Source organism: Hyperolius riggenbachi, chromosome 7, assembly GCF_040937935.1.
Source record: "Hyperolius riggenbachi isolate aHypRig1 chromosome 7, aHypRig1.pri, whole genome shotgun sequence".
Classification (NCBI taxonomy): domain Eukaryota; kingdom Metazoa; phylum Chordata; class Amphibia; order Anura; family Hyperoliidae; genus Hyperolius; species Hyperolius riggenbachi.
In genome coordinates this window covers 89,356,205-89,379,327 of record NC_090652.1, presented here as the reverse complement: position 1 = coordinate 89,379,327, position 23,123 = coordinate 89,356,205, and the positions used below count along the sequence as shown (strand labels likewise).

Genomic DNA, 23,123 nt, shown 5'->3' with positions numbered 1-23,123 from the left:
TCTAACCTACACTGGGGGGCAGCTACCTGTCTAACCTTCACTGGGGGGCAGCTACCTATCTAACCTACACTGGGGGGCAGCTGCCTATCTAACCTATACTGGGGGGGCAGCTACCTAATCTAACCTATACTGGGGGGCAACTACCTATCTAACCTACACTGGGGGGCACCTACCTATCTAACCTACACTGGGGGGCACCTACCTATCTAACCTACACTGGGGGGCACCTACCTATCTAACCTACACTGGGGGGCAGCTACCTGTCTAACCTACACTGGGGGGCAGCTACCTGTCTAACCTACACTGGGGGGCAGCTACCTGTCTAACCTTCACTGGGGGGCAGCTACCTAATCTAACCTACGCTGGGGGGCAACTACCTATCTAACCTATACTGGGGGGCACCTACCTAATATAACCTACACTGGGGGGCAGCTACCTATCTAACCTATACTGGGGGGCAGCTACCTAATCTAACCTACGCTGGGGGGCAGCTACCTATCTAACCTACACTGGGGGGCACCTACCTAATCTAACCTACACTGGGGGGCACCTACCAACTAACCTACACTGGGGGGCAGCTACCAACTAACCTACACTGGGGGGCAGCTACCAACTAACCTACACTGGGGGGCAGCTACCTATCTAACCTACACTGGGGGGCAGCTACCTAATCAACCTACGCTGGGGGGCAGCTACCTATCTAACCTAAGCTGGGGGGCAGCTACCTATCTAACCTACACTGGGGGGCACCTACCTAATCTAACCTACACTGGGGGGCAGCTACCAACTAACCTACACTGAGGGGCAGCTACCTATCTAACCTACACTGGGGGCACTTATCTAACCTGTATTGGGGGCACCTACCTAGCTAGCTTATACAGGTGGCAACTATACTGGCTATCTATATTGCAGGCACCTACCTAAATAACCTATACTGGGGGCACCTACCTATCTAACCTATGCTGGGGGCAACTATTCTGGCTACCTATATTAGAGGCACGCACCTAGCTAACCTGTACTGGGGCACCTACCTATCTAACTTATACCGGGGGCGCCTGCCTATCTAATCTATACTGTGGGCAACTATACTGGCTACCTATACTGGAGGCACCTACCTGGCTAACCTATAGCGGGGGCAACTATACTGGCTCACCTATGCCTGGCTACCTATACTGGGGTACCTATAGCTGGCTACCTATACTGGGGGGACCTATACTAAGTGCAACTAGACCTGGCTAACCTATACTGCGGGCACCCATACCTTGCTCGGGGGGGGGGGGCGCAATTTTTACACCCTCGCCATTTTAACCTAGAAACTGCACTGGTGGTGTCCAAGTCACAACTCTGAAACAAGCATGTGGCTAATTCAGTCAGAGCAAGTGATCTGCGTGCTTGTTCAGGCCTTGTTCACATTATAGGCGTTTTTGTAAAAATTTAAGCACGGGCGATTTTTCAAAATCGCCCTGAAACCGCTTGTGCAATGATTCTCTATGAGAGTTCATGTCTGAGCGGTTCGTTTGCGATCCGATGCGATTTCTAAGTGGTGCTTCGGCCATTTTTGAGTCGATTTGCCTCAATGGAAGGTATAAGAAAAAACGTGAAACGCTCACAAAATCGGTTTGGCAAGCGATTGCGTGAACGTTTTTTTTTTTTTTTGTAAAAATACATTGTATTGTCCGGATTTGATTCCAGATCAAAAGACGGAAGCACTCTGCAAAAGCGCTTACAAAAACGTCACAAAAACGAGTGAACGGGCAGAAAATCGCCGGAAAATGCTTTTAAAAAACCGTGGGGAAAAAAAAAAGCCCACTGCGGATGGACACGCCAGCCGAACGCAATGTAAACAAGGCCTCCAGGTCTGTTTCTAAAAGTATTAGAGACACAGGATCAGGGGTGCAGCCAGGCAACTGGTATTGTCTAAAAGGAAATAAATATGTCAGCCTACGTATAATTCTCCCTCAGATTCCCTTTAAAGTGGACTTAAAGCCAATAAACAACCTGTGCATTTATGGTTAGCAGGGAGCAGAACTACCGTATTTTTGGGGCCATAAGATGCACCTTGATTTAGAGAACATAAACCAGGGTGAAAAACAATATACTAAACCTAGTGGCTCCATGGTGCAGGGGTATCTTGCGGAGTTTCTCCCTCCAAGCTCCTGATTTAACGTGAAAAAACCCTAAGGCCATGTTCACAGTGGTGCGTTGCAGTGCGGTGTAGCGGCCGCATCATAACTCAGCTTGCCACACTGCAATGCACCACTTATGCAACGTTTGCAGAGTAGCGGGAGCGTTAAGGTATAACGGGATGAGACATAGTAATACACTGCATGGATGCAGTACGTCACCACAAAACATGCGCATTAAGGGTTACAGTGAAGCATATTTTTCATTGAACTGTATGCTTCACTGCATGCAATGCAGCGTGCCGGTAACATATGGCACCAGTTTCCTGATTTGTTGGGTTGTAAGGAACGCAACAGTCAGTGTGAACTTGGCCTTACGCCTCACTATACACCAGGGATGTCAAATGGCTCCTACGAGGGCCGAGATCCTCACACATTTTTGACACCGCTCAAATGAATTGATAGGTCTGAATCAGGAAAGGTGTGGTCCATCAGGTAGAACACATTCCTCTTTCTCAGTTCATGCTACAACACTGGCATGGATCTGGCCCTCCAGGCCTGGAGTTTGACACTTGTGCTATACACTAAAAAGAGCCTAGCATCATGTGATCAAGGATCATAGTTTTTGGAAAAAATTTACCCACTTATGGCTGCCGCCAGGTAGGTCTCCCCTAGCTGGTCATTTGTGGCCATATCTGGCAACAATATCATGTTAATGGGCAGCAAAGGGTTGTCAATAGGCCTGACCGATTTTAGGAAATTGAATCAAGTGATTTTTATCTGAAATTTAGATTCACAATTTCCTTCAAATCAAGTTTTGTTACACCTCTGTGCCTGTTTGTTTCCCTTCTGTGCCTCTGTCCCCCTGTCTCTCTTTGTGCACCCTCTGTATCTCCTCTGTGCCTCTTTGTTCCTGCTCTCTCTCTCTCTCTCTCTCTCTCTCTCTCTCTCTCTCTCTCTCTCTCTCTCTCTCTCTCTCTCTCTCTCTCTCTCTCTCTCTCTCTCTCTCTCTCTCTCTCTCTCTCTCTCTCTCTCTCTCTCTCTCTGTACCCGCTCTGTCTCTCTCTGTGTCTCTTTATGTGCCCACTCTGTGTCTCCTGTGTGCCCCCTCTGTGTCTCTATTTGCCCCCTCTGCCCGCCAAGCTGCAGCAGTGCTGGACATACCTTCCAGCAGGAATCCAGTGATTCCTGTCCATCCACTTCCCCTCCTGCAGGCTCTATTGCACGGCATACTTCCTGTATGTCATGTGACATACAAGAATCAGGAAGTATGCCGTGCACAAGAGTCAGCAGACGGTGAGAGAGGACATAAGTGTTGGACTCGTGTCAGAATAAGTGTTGGACTCGTGTCAGAAGGTATGTCTAACGTTGCTGATGCTGCGGGCCACACACGCCGGGATTTGTGGAAATTACGTAATCTCAGAAATTGCCGCTTTGTAGATTCCGAAATCGTGATCTCGGTGATTGTAATTTCGGTTTAAATCTGATTTATCAATCAGGCCTAGTTGTCAACCCACTGGTCTCACAGGTGGGCAATAAAATAGGTTAGGTTCTAGAATTAGGGACCATAGAGAAAAAAAATTAAACATTCATGGACAACTGTAGTGAGAGGTATATGGAGGCTGCCATATTTAATTCCTTTTAAAAACAATACCAGTTGCCTGAATGTCCTGTTGATCCTCTGCCTCTAATATTTTAGCCATAGACCCTGAACAAGCATCAGCAGATCAGGTGTTTCTGACATTCTAGTCGGATCTGAAAAGGTTAGCTGAATGCTTGTTTCAGGTCTGATTCAGACACTATTGCAGCCTAATAGACCAGCAGGGCAGCCAGGCAACTGGTATTGTTTAAAAGGAAATGAATATGACAGCCTCCATATACCTCTCACTACAGTTGTCCTTTAATGCCTGATCAAATCAGGTCAGATCCTTCCTTCATCATTCGCTGCCCTCTGAGTTGCTGGCTACCTCCAAGCTGGAATAGAGGCCTGTCAGTCACTCCAGTCAGAGGAGAGACATCCTATCAGCACCACCGGGCTAATGTGTCGCCTATCTGTGCTGCAGTAGCAAAATAGCCTGTAGAGGAAATTGATTTCTATTGATCCACATTGACTGTTCTGCTCTTATAACTCTTGTATATCTCCTTGTTGCGTAACTAGTGTGACTTGTGCTGGTTTCACACTTCTTATGTGATAGCGGGAGTATCTGTATCTCTTAACGTTTTTTTTATGGGAACGCCAAGGATGTACTAGTCATTGACCGCATTTAATGAGATATATCTTTTCAAGGCTGTTGTTAAAGTTTCCTGAGGGATATAAAGGCTGCCAATTTTTATTCCTTTTAAACCATACTATTTAATAGCATTGCTTATTGATGTATATGCAGAGCTTCGGTTTGGTTTCAATGTGTGTTTGTAGTTTCTTGGGGGGGCTCAGCGCACCTCTGATTGGTGGCCATTCGGAGGTGGCCTGGTGATGCGCTAATCCACCTTTGCGCAATTTTGAATTTTTACTTGGTAGCGCACCCAGGCTATGCATATGCATAATTTAGGATTAGTTAGTGTTAGGGCCCCTCCCATGGGGATGACTTCTTTGCAGTGGGAGGGACGAGTACCTAATAAGTTGCATGCAAGCTATTACGGAAACCATCATCCTCCAATGGTAGACAGGTGCATTTTATTTGAATGCTGGGTGTGTATTTTATCCCACTAGTGGGGCTTGCACTCTCAAGCAGGTAGTCATAAGGATGCAATCTGTTTTTAAGTAGCGCTGTTCCTTTCCTCGCCATGTACAAACTATACCTGTTGCCTGGAAGTGCTGCTGATTCTCTGCCTCTGCATAGTTTTCAGGGTCTATGGTAGGGCTGAACGATTTTCGGTTTTAAACCGAAAATCGTGATCAAGGTTAAGACGATCTTGAGATCGTCAGAGCTTCGGTTTTGCTGCGGTTTTCTCTGCCGCTCTGCATGTGTAAATAAAACCGGGACCTTCCCCTGTAGATGCTGGAGAGGAGGCCAGTGAGGGGTTAACAATTCGGACCATGCCTCCTCCCTCGCCGAGTGACAGCCGGGCTGGTGAATGGGGCAGACGGGGAAGGAGGGCTGGTCCCGCCCCTACCCCCGGAAGATGAAGAGCCGGAGACGCGCTGCCCGGGAGAGTAGTGATGGGAATCCCGGCTCTTCTTAGAGAATCGGCTCTTCTGAATCGGCTCCCATTAAAGAGCCGGCTCTTACGGCTCTCAATCCGCTCTTCATTAAATATCACTGGACACCACTCAGAATCGGAGTAAAAGCCCCGCCCCCGTCTCCATGACAACTCCAGACTGCTTCGCTGACTGGGGCAATCGCTACTGCTCTGCCCCGCCCCATACACTCCTACAAGCTGCAAGAGGACTACATCTCCCAGCATGCCTCAGCGCCCTTTATTACATAGCAAATCAGAGCTGTGTGGGGCGGCTGAGGCATCGGCTCTTTTAAAACTGAGAGCCGGCTCTTGTCGTTAACAGCAAAGAGCCGGCGCTTAGAGCCGGCTCGTTCGCGAACGACCCATCACAACGGGAGAGCCATTAACACGGCAATTAACTTCTGTCCGCTCTCTCTACCTGACGGGGGACAGTCTGCGACAACTACTATTACTGGCTGCAGTCCACTCTGCCTGTCCCGTGTGAGCTGCCTGGCTGTGGGGTGATAGTGACTCTGACACTGAAAATATCACGCTGCTGCTGCTGGCTGGACAGCTTCTAGCACTCGCACAACTATTTCACTCATCTCCCCTAAGCACTGATAGGTTACATGGGGAGTCACTGCTGTCATGTCACAGTACTGAGCAGTGTATAGATAGGAAGTCAGCTAGATATATGTAGAGGTAGGGCAATATGATTACCGTATATTCCGGCGTATAAGACGACTTTTTGAACCTTGAAAATCTTCAGCAAAGTGGGGGGTCGTCTTATACGCCGGGTGTCAGGTGCGGGGTGTCAATATTGTGCCAGGCAGAGCTTACCGGTTGCAGCAGCCTTGGCGGAAAGGTCCGCTCATGTCCTGGGTCCTTCTATGTCCTCCACTGTCCCCCTGCATCATTCATGTCCACGTCCCGTGTGTTTGAAAAATCAAAGCTGCAATACCATAGCGTCTTGCGAGCAGCCGCTCGCCTGGGTAACAGGGCAGCTTCCTTGTTCCGGGTCACCTGACTGGTGACGTGCATAGGAAGACACTTAATTGTGGAGCGCATGTCACCAGTTAGGTGACCCGGAACAAGGAACAAGGAAGCTGCCCTGTTACCCAGGCGAGCGGCTGCTCGCAAGACGCTATATGGTATTGCAGCTTTGAGTTTTCAAACACACAAGACGTGGACATACAGTAAATGATGCAGGGGGACAGTGGAGGACATAGAAGGACCCAGGACACTAGCGGACCTTTCCGCCAAGGCTGCTTCAACCGGTAAGCTCTGCCTGGCTCAAATACTGACACCCCGCACCTGACACCAAGTTCTTAAAAATCACAGCCTGATCTCTTTTCCCTCCCCTGGATCACTGCGGCACCCAGTATTATGCAAAGGTGTATTCAGGGGTGCGCCAGGAGGATGGAGGAGGCAAGTTGTGAAAAGGGGTAGTCTTAAACGGCGAGTATATGCCAAACTCTTTATTTCAACTGGAAATTTGAGGGGTTATCTCATACGCTGGCATATACAGTATATATTCCTCTGCATATATCTAGCTGACTTCCGATTTATACACTGCTCAGTACTGTTTTCAGTGTCAGAGTCACTATCACCCCCCAGCCAGCAGCACACGGGACAGACAGAGAGGGGACCGTAGTTATAGTAGTTGATTCAGACTGTCCCCCATTAGGTAGAGAGCGACTGGATGGTCAGAGTGAACTGATCTATCGTTGTGCATCAAAAATCGTCTACAGAATCGAAATCGTGCAATTCAGTCTTTTCCTTAAATCGTTCAGGCCTAGTCTATGGCTAAAAGTATTTGTTTCGGACAAAAATCTGAAATGATTAGCTGCCTGCATGCTTATTTCAGGTATGTCAGGGGTGCCCATTAGGTAGATCACGATCTACCGGTAGATCACAAGGACTTCATGGTAGATCCTGACCGCACTAAATTTTCCATTCTGTGTATACAATTGTGCTCCTAAAATTGCACATAGGTAGATCATTTGGCTTGCTAATTTTTTGAAGTAGCTCACAAGCCGAAAAAGTGAGAGCACCTCTGAGGTATGTGATTAAGACACTACTGCAGCCAAAGAGATCAGCAGGACTGCCAGGCAACTAGTATTGTTTAACCATTTAAGCCTCCTGGACGTAGAAGCTACGTCCAGAAGGCCATGTGCGCTCCCACGCCCGATCACACGGTTCATTAGCCGAGGGATCAATGAATCAGGCCATGGTGCCTGATCAGTGATGCCTTGCAGAAAAAGAGGGCTTCTCTCGGAAGCCTCGCTTTTGCTGCCTCTTACGTCCCCCTACCTCCCTCTAAGCATACATGTTACGCTTAGTGACGTAATTGTAAACAAACTCATGGCTGCCATCTTGTGGCCAAATAGTAAAACTACAATACATGTAAAAAAAATACACCCATTTACATTAAAAAAAATTACAATTTACATCCCACCCTCCCAAAAACACCAAAATAAAATGTTTAATAAAAAAATTACAATAATAAAACGTAAATATTTACCTAAGGGTCTAAACTATGTAAAGATGAAATATTTTTCTTTTTTTCTTTTTTAATATAAGCTTTTAAACAGTGATGGATGCAAGACGGAAAAAATGCACTTTTATTTCCAAATAAAATATTGTCACCATACATTGTGATAGGGACATGAAACGGTGTAATACCCGGGACTATTAGGCAAATACAATACGTAGGTTTTAATTATGGAGGCATGTATTATTTTAAAACTATAATGGCCGAAAACTGAGAAATAATGACTTGTTTCAGTTTTTTCTTATTCTTCCTGTTAAAGTGCATTTACAGTAAAGTAGCTCTTAGCAAAATGTACCACCCAAAGAAAGCATATTTGGTGGCGGAAAAAAAAGATATAGATCAGTTCATTGTGATAAGTAGTGATCAAGTTATAGGCTAATGAATGGGAGGTGAACATTGCTCGGATGCATAAAGGGAAAATGACTGAAGGCTGAAGTGGTTAAAAGGAAATACATATGGCAGCCTCCATATGCCACTCAGTTCAGGTGTGCTTTAAAGTTTAAAGAAGTCTCTGGCAGCATTGGTCACCATAGGCTCGTCTGAACTTTCAGACATGGTCATCACCATGATCTGCAGCCTTTTCAAACCAGGAAGTACTCTCCAAAGCATTTCCTGGGTCATGGTAGTGCCTAATGGCTGCAGCTTACAGCAGTGCCTAATGGCTGCTGCTCATGGTAGTGCCGAATGACTGCAACCAGGTGGAGGCCAGAAACTCTGCTGCTAATCTTCATCACAGAGGCCTGGCGTCCACTAGAGATTGCAAATCACTCTCAAAAACTTTAGTGGTTTTTAGGGATTTTGCTACTAAAACAGCAAGTTCCATAGCAATTTCAGGGAATTAAATTTTAGCCCCTGCATCCACTAAATCAAGACTAGACACAGAACATTTATATCGCTCTTTTCTCGGACTCCATGCACAAGTGCTGCAGCCACTAGGGTGTGCTCTGTAGGCAATATCAGTGTTAGAGAGTTTTGCCCAAGGTCTCTTTACTGACTAGGTGCTGGCTTACTGAACAGGAAGAGTCTGGAGCCCACTTTCAGCAACAATTTGAGATTCAAACCTGAGAGGCAGAGCCCTTAATCGGTACACTATCCAGCCACTCCGAAAAATGCTGCAGGCACCACAGCTGCAATTTTGGCAAATTGCAATCCCTCCTGTGGAATCACCGCCATAGGTGGTTTTGGATAAACAGTCAATTCCTAGAAAGCACATATTGCTGCTGAAAGTGGGCTCCAGGCATGACCTGGTGCCTCTGAAGAGTACCTGTCACCTTGCATGCAGTGTTACATCAGCACTATGACAACACTTTGTGACAGGACAAACAAAACCAACAAGTGTGAAGAAATAATTTTACAATTTTTGTGATTGTGGACTATTTATTTAAGCTCTTTCTTTCTATCTGGGATTCAACATTGCTGTTTGTAGAGGAAAGACGTGTATGTGGGCGAGAGACATCGTGGCCACGGAGGAGAGGAGGCAAGTTTGAATAAAAACCAGGAACAGTTTTAGGTCAGGAATTCAGAGTTGTGCTGTAGAGTTGGCTTAGGGTTATTCTTGGAGTGATTCAGATATAAGTGAAGAGGCAGGGTACACATTGGCTCCAGATATGAGCCATGAGCATGTGCTCTCCTTGTCCACAGGTTAAAGTCTTTTTGTCTATTTCATTAATCTTTTACTAGTCAGATTTCTTGACTTCTCTAGCTTGTTGAGGTTCCTGAACTTGACACATCCTAGAGTTCATTCTGTTCTGAAAGAGGATCAATTTAGTTGATAGAAAGTCTCTTCTCTCTGTTTGGTGTAGATAAGATATTAGCGACCTTGTGAAAGCAGCTGACAATAAATGTCAGGGACAAGGGAGATCTATATGAAATGTGACTGATACCAAAGGGTTATTGTTTGAAATCCTCTTTAGGAGCCTAGTAATAGACAGACATATTTAAAGTGAACCTGTCAGGTCTCAGAATGTGACCAAACACTGAAAACTGCTAAGCTGCAATACAGGGCTGTGGAGGAGGAGTCGGAGCAATTTTTGGGTACCCGTAGTCGGGAAAAAATGCACTGACTCCTAATGAATTGTGATTAAAATAGAAAATATGATAAAATGTTTCTCAGATAATAGTCCTCATAAATAATGTATATATACAGTAATAGCTCTGCTTAGTCCACAAAAATGAAATAAACTACTAAAAAATAGCTTCAATAAAGCAGTCCCCGTATTTTTAAAGTCAGATACACATATCTGATTGTGACTGTATATATAATGTGTACACAGGAATCTTTTATATATACTAAATAACATCTATACTGTAAGAATAAAGCCTGATGTGTAGCCGTGTTACTAATAGAGATGGTCAATGGGATGGAAATAATTCTGCGCTGATGCTGGTTTATGCAAATTTATGCACTCGCTTTGCTCATGAAAAAATGTTAAAATTTGGTTTGGTGACTACTAATTAAAGGGTACCTGAGACAGATGAAAAGAAGTTTTATACATACCTGGAGATTCGTCCAGCCCCCTTCAGGCGAATCAGTCCCTCGCTGCCCTCCTCCACCACCTGGATCTTCTGCTATGAGTCCTGGTAATGCAGCCAATCAGCGCAGTCCGGCCGCGTGCCGCTCCCACAGCCAGGAGCGTTCTGCACCTGCTCAATAGTGCTGCGCAGGTGTAGTACGCTCCTGGCGGCGGAGTGTGTGCATGCGCACTACGCCAGACTGGCTCAAGTACCTGGACCCATAGCAGAAGATCCAGGTGGTGGAGGACAGTGAGGGACTGATTAGTCTGAAGGGGGGCTGGAGGAAGCCCCAGGTATGTATAAAACTTTAATTTCGCCTGTCTCAGATTTACTTTGTTACACAGTAGTACTATACTCTACATATGCACTCCCCACAGAGCTGTAGGGAATCCGCGGTGTTATCTATCACCCATAAACCGGGTTCAGATTGTACACGAAGAATGTGTAATAGAGGAAGTATCCCCTTATTCCCCTGCAGAGCACCTGCACATCACTCTTACATGTACCCACAGCTACATTGCCTAGGGCCTGATAGATGTTCTTTGTTCCTGTCTGTACCTTCTACAAGCACTCTTACCAAGGACTAGTTTTAGTCTGTGACTAAAAGTATTAGAGGCAGAAGATAAGCCGGCTAGCCAGGTAACTGGTATTGTTTAAAAGGGAATAAATATGGCAGCCTCCATATCTCTCTCACTTCAGTTGTAATTTAAATTCCTAAGTGCTGGCAGTTAAGCGTTTCATTTCATGTTACATACTTTCAATCAACAAAATTGTAATATGCAAATTAGAGGAGTCGGAGTCGGTTGAATCCTAACCTGAGGAGTCTGAGTCGGTGGATTCTTGTACCGACTCCACAGCCCTGCTGCAATACCTTGTTAGGTTCGCAAATACCCACCTAAGTGTTTGTGATGGACTGTCAGAATAACATCATCGTGCTATATAAGGGCCTCCTCCATAGCAACACATTGCTAGCCTCTAGGCTCGTGACTCGCCTGTAAGGCACTAAGCCCCAAACTATTGCCCGAGGGATCGAGCACTGATTGTTTCTGAGGCTTGACCCTTTCTAATCCAATTTTGGGATCACCCACGTGGGGGGGGGGGGGGTGTCCTCCCAGCACTTAATTTCTTATGTGTTGGGGGGGATGTGGGTGATTGCTGAAGAGGGAAGAGCCGAAGGGGTCTCTGCCTCCTCCCACTGAGCGAGGAGGTAACCTGGTGCCAGCTTGCAGGCTGTAGCCCCGCCTCAATGCAAGTGCGCCTGCGAAATAACACTTTTTTACAGCTTGGTGCCGTCCGACACTTTCATTTTTATACGGTGATATCATTCTGGACTAGGTCTGGCAACAGCATCTCTAGCAGCGAGTCCAAAATCACTTGCGTTTATATTGAAGTTACTTGGCGCGGTGGAGGGTGGGGCTGGTGGCGATCAAAATCGGACACTTTTATCCAAAAAGGCAAACTATGTGCTGGTAAGATGGTATACAGATAAGTTAATTGGCTTCCCCCTAAATTGGCACTAGACTACGATACATACACTACACGATACATACACAGACAAAGGACTATGGTAGGGACTAGATTGTGGACCCCTCTGAGGGAAAGTTAGTGACAAGACAATCTACTCTGTACAGCTCTGCAGAAGATGTGGGCGCTATATAAATCCTAAATAAAAATAAAAAGGCTTGATTCTGACGATCATCCTGTTTGCTTTCCCGATTTGTATTGGTTAGATGGGGAAAAGATATATGTGTACACGTTCTCAATGACTCTACCTGGAAGGTGGATTTTGCTTTAACCACTTAAAGCGGATCCGAGATGAAACACTAACTATATCAAGTAACTTGTCTATATATCTTATGTACAGTTTAGATGAGGGGTCTCAAACTCGTGGGCCATTTGCGGCCCTCGATACAATATTTTGTGGCCCTCGCCGGCAAAAGCTTCCTTATAGTTCGCTTCAGTGCTCCCAAGTAATCCGCCGCATCCCCGCCGCTAAACGAGGGCTGCAGAGCCCTCAAATCGCCCAGGGGGCAATCCGCCGGCATTTCCTGGAAGGGGCAGAGCTTTCAGCTTCAGCTCTGCCCCTCCTGACGTCAATCGCCGCACTGATCGCCGCCTCTCCCCGCCCCTCTCTGTGAAGGAAGAGTGAAAGCGGCGGGCAGAGGCAGCGATGCGCCGTGATTGTGAAATTCCTTATGCGGCCCAGCCTCATCCTGACTTTGCCTCCTGCGGCCCCCAGGTAAATTGAGTTTGAGACCACTGGTTTAGATGGTTTAAACAGCAAATCTGTCTGCATACTGCTTTAATAGATTATGAATATTTCTTCCTGTGATACAATGACAGCAGCCATGTTGTTTGTAAACATTACACAGAGGCAGGCTTATCTGCACCATCAGCACTCAGACTGAAAAAAACCTAATCCCCCCCCCTCCCCCCCCTCCTCCTCCCCTCTGCCTCTGAAATCTCTGGCTAGTAATACCTCCCCCTCCTCCTGCCCAGACTGAGCTCCCATGAGCCCTTGCTACTGCCAAAGCTCTATGAAAACTGTGGGTGGGGCTTATTTAGTTTATAGGAAATTTGAGTATTAAAACAAAAACAAAAAAGTATTTGGCTTGAAGAATGCCCTATAAACTATAGGAAAGGAACACAATTATGCAATGAGTAAAAGTTCATCTCGGATCCACTTTAAGGACCACAGGCTTACACCCCCCTAGTGACCAGGCTATTTTTTACAATTCTGTGCTCTGCAGCTGTAACAGCTCGCTGCAGAGCCATACCACGTAGCACACTAATTAATCTTGGCTCTTTTCTGTTGGTGGGCTCTAATCACTGCTGTAGGCTGTTTTTTTAATTGTTCTGCGGCTGCGCAGCCACGGGAGGTTTTTTTTAAGCCTTTTTTTTTTTATCATGTAGCTAGCCTAGCGTGATTCCTACATGATTCCCCCCTCCCTGCGGCCTCCCACCCACCCCTCCGATCGCCGCCGGTGATCAAGCCCATCCGGAAATCCCATTCTAAACGGGATTTCCTTCAGGGCTTCCCGTCGCCATGGTGACGAACGGAGTGACGTCATCAAAGTCGTAACGTCACAGGGAGTCCCGATCCACCCCATAGCGCAGCCTGGCGGCGATTGGCCAGGCTACGTAAGGGGTATGCGGGGGGGACCTGTATCGCGGCGCATCGGTGGCGAGCGGCGGCGATCGGCCTGAACACGCAAAAAGCAAAGTGCTTGCAGCGTGTTCTAAAAAAAAAATTATGAAAATCGGTCCAGCAGGGCCTGAGAGATCCTCCGCGGCGGCTTACCCCAAGCTCAGCTCAGCTCGGGGTTACCCCAGAAGGTTAAAGAAATGTCTATTTTTTTTTTCTCTCCCCCAATGGCCAATCAGGGCGATCTTCTCTCATATGCATTAGCCTATATGGGAGGGGATTGCGATCGGAGCTGCTCCAGGGGACCGCTAAGTGACAGGGCTGTCCCCAGTACAGCGCTGCAATAGATTGCAGTGCTGCACAAGTGAAAAAACATCAGTTTCTTTTTTTTCTTTTTTTTTTTTTTTCAGTCAGGCAGCGGGCAGACTGTTGATGGAGCTTCGCTCCGCCACTCAAGTGAGGAGGCGCGATCCCCGCTGATCTCCGCCCCCAGGACTTGACGCCTTTCGGCGTTGGGTGGTCCTGGGGAGCCACTCTGTGGCCGCCAATCGATGTTAGGCGGGCGTAGATTGGTTAAATTCATAGTCTATCTGTCTTTTTATATTATAGAAGTGTAGGATTGTATTAATACATTAATTCAAGAAATGAATTTGTTCTATGATTATCTTGCAGATGGATAGATTGCTTTCTAATGGGTGGGAGACAGCAGAGGCCTGGGACATGATTCGAGTCTACAGCAATCTACCCCAGATCGACATTGCAAGGTGCGTAACCGCCTACATCTAGCCTACGGCACGCTGCTTTTCTGAGTACTGTGTATGTAAGTTCTCCCTTGCCTTGCATTGTCAGTGAACAGGAGATAACTACCAGGCACAAATGTTTTCCTAGCCCCACGTGGGAATGGCAGTGCTAGTTATAGCTGTCTAGGAGCTTTTTGTTTGGATGATATTAAACAGTTTTGAAAGTACCTGATCAGGAGTCCTGTGCCCAGCCACTTCCTATAGCAGATACTTCATTTCTGTAGGCTATCATCCTCAGAGTCCTTTGTGTGCCCTGTCTCGTAAAGGCAGCCATACACTGGTCGATTGCCACCAGATCGACCAGCAGATAGATCCCTTTACTTCCTGTCGGCGGAAGGTTAAACAGTAGACGGCGCTCTACTGTTTAAACTTCCGCCGACAGGAAGTAAGTGAAGCTGGAGCCCAGAGTGGGGAAGAGACAGCGGGGACTCATGCCGGCCGGGTCAGATAATGTATTGTCGCTAGCGTCGGTCGTCGGACATTTGAACTCCGCTATCGACGCACTCCCGACCCGCCAGCGATCGAGCGAAATCTTCCACATGGACAAATCGACGGGATCGATCGATTGCAGGCGGAAATCGGTCGAACGGTCAGCGGTTGCGTATCAATTTCCCGGCGGGAAATCGATTAAGTGTAATGGCACCTTAAGAGATTAAACAGCAGCTCCTCCCACTGAGCTGGATGTTAAAGGACATCTAAAGTGAGAGAGGTATGGAGACTTATATATTTCCTTTTAAAAACTGCAGATCGCATGACTGTTGTACTGATCCACTGCCTCTAATACTTTTAACCAAAGACCCTGCAGATCAGGTGATTCTGACAATATTAACTGCATGCTTGTTTCAGGTGTGTGTTGTAGACACTTCTGCGGCCAAAGATATCAGCAGGAATGCAACTGGTATTGTTTAAAGCGGACCTGAACTCAGAACTTCCTCTCTGCTCTAAAAGAGAAGCAACAGCATAATAACCTTTAAAGGATACCCAAGGTGACATGTGACATGATGAGATAGACATGTGTATGCACAGTGAGAAGGGAAACCTTGCGCTTCTAAGGATCAGTGGTGATGATGGAAGAGATAGATGGTTTCACACTGCTAGCCACTCTTTTTATGCCTAGCTGTAAGGCATGCTTGTAATGAAGCAGAAAAAAGAGGAGGAGGAGCGCTCCATAGTGTAAAACAGCATTTATTACAAAATATGCGCAAAGTCAAAGTGCACTTATTAGATAAAAAAACGTAGTGAGCCTGCAGTGATGGGCGATGCCCAAACTAGGTGACTTCACGTATGCCTCCTTCTGGAATGCTGTAGCTAGCGGAAGTCTGTGCCCAGATGAATGGGGGCTGGGTGGCTGTCCCTTCTGGTATCCGTGTGCTGACAGAGACAGCCACCCAGCCACCATCCATCTGGGCACAGACTTCCGCCGGCCACAGCATTCCAGAAGGAGGCATCCCTGAGGTCACCTAGTTTGGGCATTGCCCATCAATACAGGCTCATTACGTTCTTTTATCTAGTAAGTGCAATTTGACTTTGCGCATATTTTTTTAGAAATACTGTTTTACACTATGGAGCACTCCTCCTTCTCTTTTATGTGAATGTACAGTGCCTAGCACACAAATAACTATGCTGTGTTCCTTTTTTTTCTTTTTCTGCCTGTAAGAGTTAAACATAAGGTATGTAAGTGGCAGTTCCTGTCTGAGTCAGGACTGGGTCAGACTACAGTGTGGCCCTCACTGATAAGAAATTACAACTATAAAACGTTTTCCTAGCAGAAAATGGCTTCTGAGAGCAAGAAAGAGATAAAAAGGGTCAATGGTTCATAGATTTTAGCTCTGGCATACTTCAATGACTGTCATTGAGCAAAAACAATTAAAACTGTAAAAACTTAAAAGTAGTTTTAAATATAAAATAAAACTGTGGAATATCCTCAGGTGATCCTTTAACGAAAAACATTTCCTAGTTACAGCTGATACTTCCTGCTTTCATGGAAGCAGACATAGGGTTAATATCCTGTGTTTACACATTAGATGCTCTATATGTTTTCCTTCTGTCCTGTGCAAGAGGTCAGGTCCACTTTAAAAGGTAATAAATATGGCAGCCTCCATATCCCTCTCACTTCCGGTGTCTTTAATGCATTCCTATTCACAGCTTCGGTGTACATGCCCAGATATTGAAATACAGATTTTTTTTTTTAAGCTGCAGAATTGCCATTTGAAACAAAGGGGGCTTATTCATTAATGTACATTAGCTGCCTGTTTTGGGTTAAAGTGAGTTGATGATCACGACTCCTCGTTGTATTTTATTTTGACTGCCTGCTTACATGAACATTCCAGCTGCCGCCTCTTTGCTGTATGTTGAGATTCGCCATCAGGCTGCCAGAACACCATACTAATGCCAAAATCTAATGACTGTGTACTCGTGGTGAACACAGCGACATGCAGTGGTCCCTCAATGAAGAAAACATGAGGAAGCTCATTGGCTGTAATATTCATGTGAAAGACCGCTTGGTAAATCGGCCGCAATGATGTCCATAAACATCAGAGCAGCAGTATGTATCTACTATAGCAGTGTAGTTACAGCATAGTAAATGGGAATATACTGTAGATAGAGCAATAAAGGTGTACACGGATGTGATCACAATACTACCTATGTGCAGATGTAAGGAGTAAATATCCGCTAAGAGTAATGAGCGGATTCTTTATGGAATCAGTCAGCGAGAGGAGTAAGGTAGGTATTGGTGTGCACTATAGAATACTGCAGATTTGGTAGTTCTATATAAATAATCTATTCATTCTTTCTCTTCCTCCCAGAATTGAGAAGTTGGAATTCTTAGATGAGAAGGAGTTACTGGAACAGCTGCTACTGCATTACTGCATCAGCTGGGCCACAAAAGACTCCTCAGACTTGGGTAAGCACTTCTGTCTTGCTGCATTTATTTTTCTAATTCAAAATCAAATGTTAAAGTAAACATGAGATGGGGGAACAAGCTCTAGTCCACTTCCTGGGGCGTTTTCCAACCCCCTGCAGCCTTACAACCCCACCCCCCGGTCCGCTCCAGTGTGCCGATGTCCAAAAAGACTGCCCAGCGTGGGCTACTGCACATGCATGGTCAGAGCACATGCCTCCTCAATGGTGCTCCGTGAATGCGGACCAGGGGCAAACCGAGGGACCTGTCTCGGGTACACTTTAAGCCTGGCCTTCTGCTGCATCAGTTCTTTGTGACTGTTCCCCTTCTCTTGCTTGCGCTATAATTTGAATGCATTGTAGTTAATCATCTAAAGGTTACTATTAGGGATCGTCAGTGAGATGCAAATTATTCCACATTGATACAAAGTGAGGCAAATTTTGTAAGCAAATTAATGCAGCTTGAAAATGGACCAATCTGATTCCACCTTGGAGTGATTTGATTGTTCCATTTACAAACCGCATACATTTGGTTGCAAAATCTTGCATCAACAAATTTGCAAAATCCTTACAAACTTACATTTTTGCACCTCATTGACCATCCCTGGCTACTATATTGACAAGCGTTTAAAGTGGAACTAAACTCAGAACTGTCTCTCTGTTCTAAAAAAAAAAATAAACCACAGCATAACATTTAGAGGAAAAAAGTCAATTCAGCATTGCAGTTTATGGAAATCCTAAAAAAGCTGAATTTTTTACTTTGTATCACTTTCCTGGGAGCACTGAAAGGGTTAACCCTCAGTGCTTCCTGTACAGGCGGATAGCCTGGCTCTGATTCACAGTTGCTGATGAGAGCTAATTGGACCCTTTGCTCTTGCTAAACAGACAGAATACAGTGCAATGAATTTGTTTAGAAACTAAATGTGGAATAAATCTGTGCAAGAGTTCAGGTCTGCTTTAAATAAACCTGTCAGAAGCCACAAACAAGAAGTACATGTGCCTGTGTAACTGCTAATTCCTTGTACACATTTCAAACTAATGTAGCCTTGCAGGGATCAAGACACCACCTCTCAAGTGACATTTGGGGGATGAAGCTGTACAGGCACACTGTGTTCTGTCACTATGGCGGCAGCTGTGGTACAGCGCATGACTGGAGGGGCGGAGCACAGGAGAAAACAATACAGTTGGGAATCATTCAGGTGAGGTGATCTGACCTGCCAGATTTCTTGCTGACATGTCAGGGCCACCGTACATGCACTAGATTCTTGGCAGAGGTGGTCTTTAGCGACCGTCTCTACGCTGAGATTAGTCTAGTGCATATACAGACCATTGGAGATCAGTTACTACAGTGGTGGCAGTTAATAAGACAGGCAGGCATAGTACTCTTACTGCCATGCTGCTGAATAGTGATAAGTGGAGATCTTAAAAATGTAGGTCAGGATGTTGCCCTGTGCGCAAAAAGAAAGTGGTAGTTTGAGTGGGGATACTTTCTTTTATGTCTTCAAGCATTCTGTTGACCTTCCCACTGAGGTGAGGGATCCCTGGGGTGCAGAATCTAAGTGACCACAGGTTTTCACTAGAGCGTCTCGCAAGAGTGTTGGACTTGTAGCTGCCTAGTGCCCACCAGGTTGCACCCACAGGTCACCCTAACACAGGGTTGGAGAACAGGAGACGCTGCTAAGTGGAGTAGTCCAGAACTTGTAGAGCAAACCGTAGTCAGGTAAACAAGCCAAGGGTCGGGGCAGGCGCCAAATAGTGGAGATCGAGGTCAAAAGCCAAGGGTCAGGGCAGGCGGCAGACAGCGGAGGTCGAGGTCACAAGCCCAAGGGTCAAGGCAGGCGGAGAGCAACGGATAGTCGAGGTCACAGGCCGGGGTCACAACAGACCAGAACAGGAAATAGTCGCCAAGGTACACTAACAACGGTTAGCCAAGCTGTCAGATCGAGCAGCACTGCAGTTAAGGGCAGAACTGCTTATATACTGGTGAGACCCTGGATTTGGCGCCAGAATTAATGTATTGCGCATGCGCAGTAAGATGCGCAATGCATTACGCATGTGCGTGCATAATACGTTGCACGCATAAATGTTTGCGTATGCACGCTTAACTGTTAATGCGCAATGAACCAGACGGGACCATAAGACTCAGTGTATTCCTGTGCGTGCGTAAAGACACGCGCATGACAAACACCGGAGGACGCCACCATGGTGAGTATAACACTTTCTTGACAGCTTTATGAACATGTTTAAATGAAGCCTCCCAGAGTTCTCATCCCACTGCCACAAGATGACCATTATAATGATGGGTTTATTTTTGTCTTCTAGGTCTAGCGGAAATCATGTTTTGACAGGACAGAGGAGTGTACATCGGATATGGTACATCAATGCACTGAACTATTCAGCAGGCACAAGAGACATTTGTATTTCTGCTGAGATCTGACCGAGAATAACCTGACCAATACCATAGGCCTCCTGAGCCTGTGTATCACCGTTTTAAATAAATCTTACCATCTTTGGAGCACTGTGTGTTTTTTATATGTAAGCATTGCAGGGTTAAATGATTGGGCAGCCCACATGCACTCGATTGCCAACAAAGTACAAACTTCATTCACAGTTCATTGGTTTATTTTTTTTTTATTATTATGATGAGCAAATATTGCACAGTACAAGGTTTGGAACTGCATAGCTGGTGGTTTATTTTTATACACTGTGGGGAGATCCGAGCCAAAGAGGTTGACTGTAAAAAGGGAAATTTAAATTCCATTATTTTAAATATGGTTGTAAGCATGAGGCCAGAGGTGAATAGGTTTTCTATAGTTTCCTGGAACAAACTAAAGAAAGATCGAATCTGATTGGTGGCTTAAAGTAATTAAAGGAGATCTCCACGAAAATGTACTGGATTGGGCACCCTAGAATAATAGTCCTTAGCTAACTCAAAACCCACTTCTGGTTTAACTAAAAAAAAAAACAGGGGTACACTAATACTGTTAAAGGACCACTATAGTGAAAAAAAATAAAAAGTTAAGATCTGACAGGTTTTGGACTAGTCTATTCCTCATTGGGGGTTCTCCGTATTTTTTATTATTTTCCCTGAGCGGTGGCTGCGAATTCTCACTGACAAAATAGATTGCAAGTGAGTAGAGAGGCTGGCTGGTACATTTACTATTTTAGCAGTTAGACTAAGCAACTGTTAGGAAATGCTTTTGAAAACCCAAAGAATCCCCCATGAGGGAATGGACTAGCCTAAAGCTGTCAGATCTGTCAGTACCTCTGAGGTGCCATTCGTGCTACTGACGAGCTACTGTTTGTCCCCTATCTTATTGCCTGATGAAGCGGGCTGTGCCTGCGAAACGCGTTGCATCTTTTGGGGTACCAATAATAAATTTATTTGTTTAATTCAGACAGTATTTTGAGTCTGCCTTCCGGAGGTAAGTCCACCACTGCCTCCCAGCAAATTTTAAAATTTTTATTACCTTTTATCCTGCTGGCGCCTCTGTTTCTCTCACGATAAGCTCCAGACATTGGTTGAAATGAGCAGCTACTGGTGGGGTGCGGCATTCAGTAGCCAAGCTCCGGACATTGGCAGAAGTGAGCAGCTACTGGCGGTGGGGTGCGGCATTCAGTAGCCAAGCTCCGGACATTGGTTGAAGTGAGCAGCTACTGGTGATGGGGTGCGGCATTCAGTAGCCAAGCTCCGGACATTGGTTGAAGTGAGCAGCTTCTGGTGGTGGGGTGCGGCATTCAGTAGCCAAGCTCCAGACATTGGTTGAAGTGAGCAACTACTGTCGGCGCAGCTTACAGTAGCCAAGCTCCGGACATCTTCAGAAGTGAGCAGCTAATTGCTTGGCAGTGCATGGCGCAGCTCTGGATTTGGGTGTTGGACATAGTAGGGTTCGTGTTAGGGTAGAGGAGATGTTTGGGGAGAGGGCGGTTAGTGTAAGGCTGGGTTCACACTTCTTAAAATCGCATGCACATCAATGGAAATTTGCACGTCTGCTAAAATTTGCATTCACTTTTTTGCATGTGTAAAAAAGTACTTACTGCAGCATAAATTTGCACACCGCATGTGATTTCCCATTGATTTTCATTAACCATTCTGGAGATTGCATGCCAAAATCTGAATTTTAATGCACTCGATGGTTGAACTCGATGGACGTATATCTTTTTTCAACCCAAGTAACTATGTAACTATGCAAAAAAATGCATGCGAGAAACCTTTTCCGCAATAAGCATGAACCCACATTCAGACAATATTTGTGGGGTTAGTGTTTAACGTGGGTAGTGGGCATGCCGATAGTATTGCTGATATAACTATCATCCAGCGCACCAATCGTCAGGCGACAACTTGATACATATTCAGAACCAGGAAAACACGTTTATTTTGCAGATACCAGATTTTTACAGTACACGTTAAAAAAACTTTGCACATTATGTACATTTGCCAACTTTAATACTGTCAACTTTCCTTCAAAACCCCAGAAGAAAGCGACTAGTGATTTGTGCCCAGCTTTTCTAGACCAGTAAACACTGCTGCTATAGTCTAGCTGACTGCAGGGGATGCCTCCTCCTCTTCCTTCATGTTTCTATTGTTTGCTTTAATTCCATCCCCTGTCAGTCCATCTGCGTAGGTGTCACTGAGCGGATCAGAGAAGCAAGCTCCCATGCAGAGCTCTGCCTTTTAGGAAGAGGAAGACACTAGTTTTTGTGTATGCATATAACAAGGCAGGCACTTAGTGTGATGTTTATCCTGATTGCTACAATCTTTTCAACTTCTTTAAAATGCGTAGCACTTTATAAAGGTCACTGGTAAGCAAAGTATTCCCCTGTGAAGATTGTGTCAGCGCAGTTGTTCCCCAGCTGGGTATGAAAGCTATTACTTTGAAATAGCCTTTCATAGAAATAAAATAGATACCCTCTTTGATTTGATTCAGGCAAAGTATCAGAACAAAAGAGTAAGGATGGTTTAAAATAAATTGATACTTTAGGACTCAAATGAATTGCAATTAATGCATCAAGTTTGTTACAAGCTGTTTGAATTTGAATGTAAAACTGAGATATTTTTTTTCCCACCCCAAAACACCAAAACTCCATCCAGCTACTGTTCTTGTTTAAATCGGACTCAAACTCTTGCACAGCACACAATGAAAAGTCTTTATTCCACATATAGCTGAAGAAATTCACTTCTATGTGTTCTGTTTATTTAGGTAGATTAACCTGTCACTGTGGATAGGCTGCAGGTGGGCCCCCCATGAGGCAGCTCTCCATATAGTAAACACAGAGGCGTAACCCTTTCAGTGCCTTCTGAGAAAGTGAAACCAAGTAAAACTTAAAGAGGAACTTTAACGACAAAACGGCCCCTGGGGGGTACTCACCTCGGGTGGGGGAAGCCTCAGGATCCTAATGAGGCTTCCCACGCCGTCCTGCGTCACTCGGGGGTCTCGCTGTAGCCCTCCGTGCAGCGGTGACGCAATATTTACCTTCCTGGCTCCTGTGCAGGCGCTCTGATGCCTCTCGGCGCCGAAGTAGGCGGAAATACCCGATCGCCGTCGGGTCTGCTCTACTGCGCAGGCGCAAGTTTCCGGCGCCTGCGCAGTAGAGCGGACCCGACGGAGATCGGGTATTTCCGTCTATTTCCGTGCCGAAAGCCGCCACAGCGCCCCCGCTGGAGCCAGCAAAGGTAAATATTGAACTGACAGTCGGCACAGTCGCCGGCTGTTCGGAGGGCTGCGGCGAGACCCCTGTGGGACAGAGGACGGCGTGGGAAGCCTCATTAGGATCCGGAGGCTTCCCCCACCCGAGGTGAGTACCCCCCAGGGGAGGTTTTTGTTGTTACAGAGTCTCTTTAAAGCAAATCTGAAGTGAAAATAAGCTAATGAGATTCAGAATTGTACGTGTAGGAAGGATAGTAAATCGAGCTGGGTAAAAAATTA

General features: G+C 45.9%; 1 protein-coding gene across 1 annotated transcript in view; it reads left to right on the top strand.

Moving 5' to 3' along the window:
* Positions 1 to 19,711, top strand: part of LCMT1 (leucine carboxyl methyltransferase 1) — an 83,876-nt gene extending 64,165 nt beyond the window's left edge. The window contains exons 9-11 of the mRNA XM_068246732.1: positions 14,168 to 14,259; positions 17,103 to 17,200; positions 19,519 to 19,711. Of these exons, the coding sequence (XP_068102833.1) occupies positions 14,168 to 14,259; positions 17,103 to 17,200; positions 19,519 to 19,541 (213 nt within the window). The 3' untranslated portion in view covers positions 19,542 to 19,711. The remainder of the gene's footprint in view (positions 1 to 14,167; positions 14,260 to 17,102; positions 17,201 to 19,518) is intronic.
* Positions 19,712 to 23,123: the final 3,412 nt, after the last annotated feature.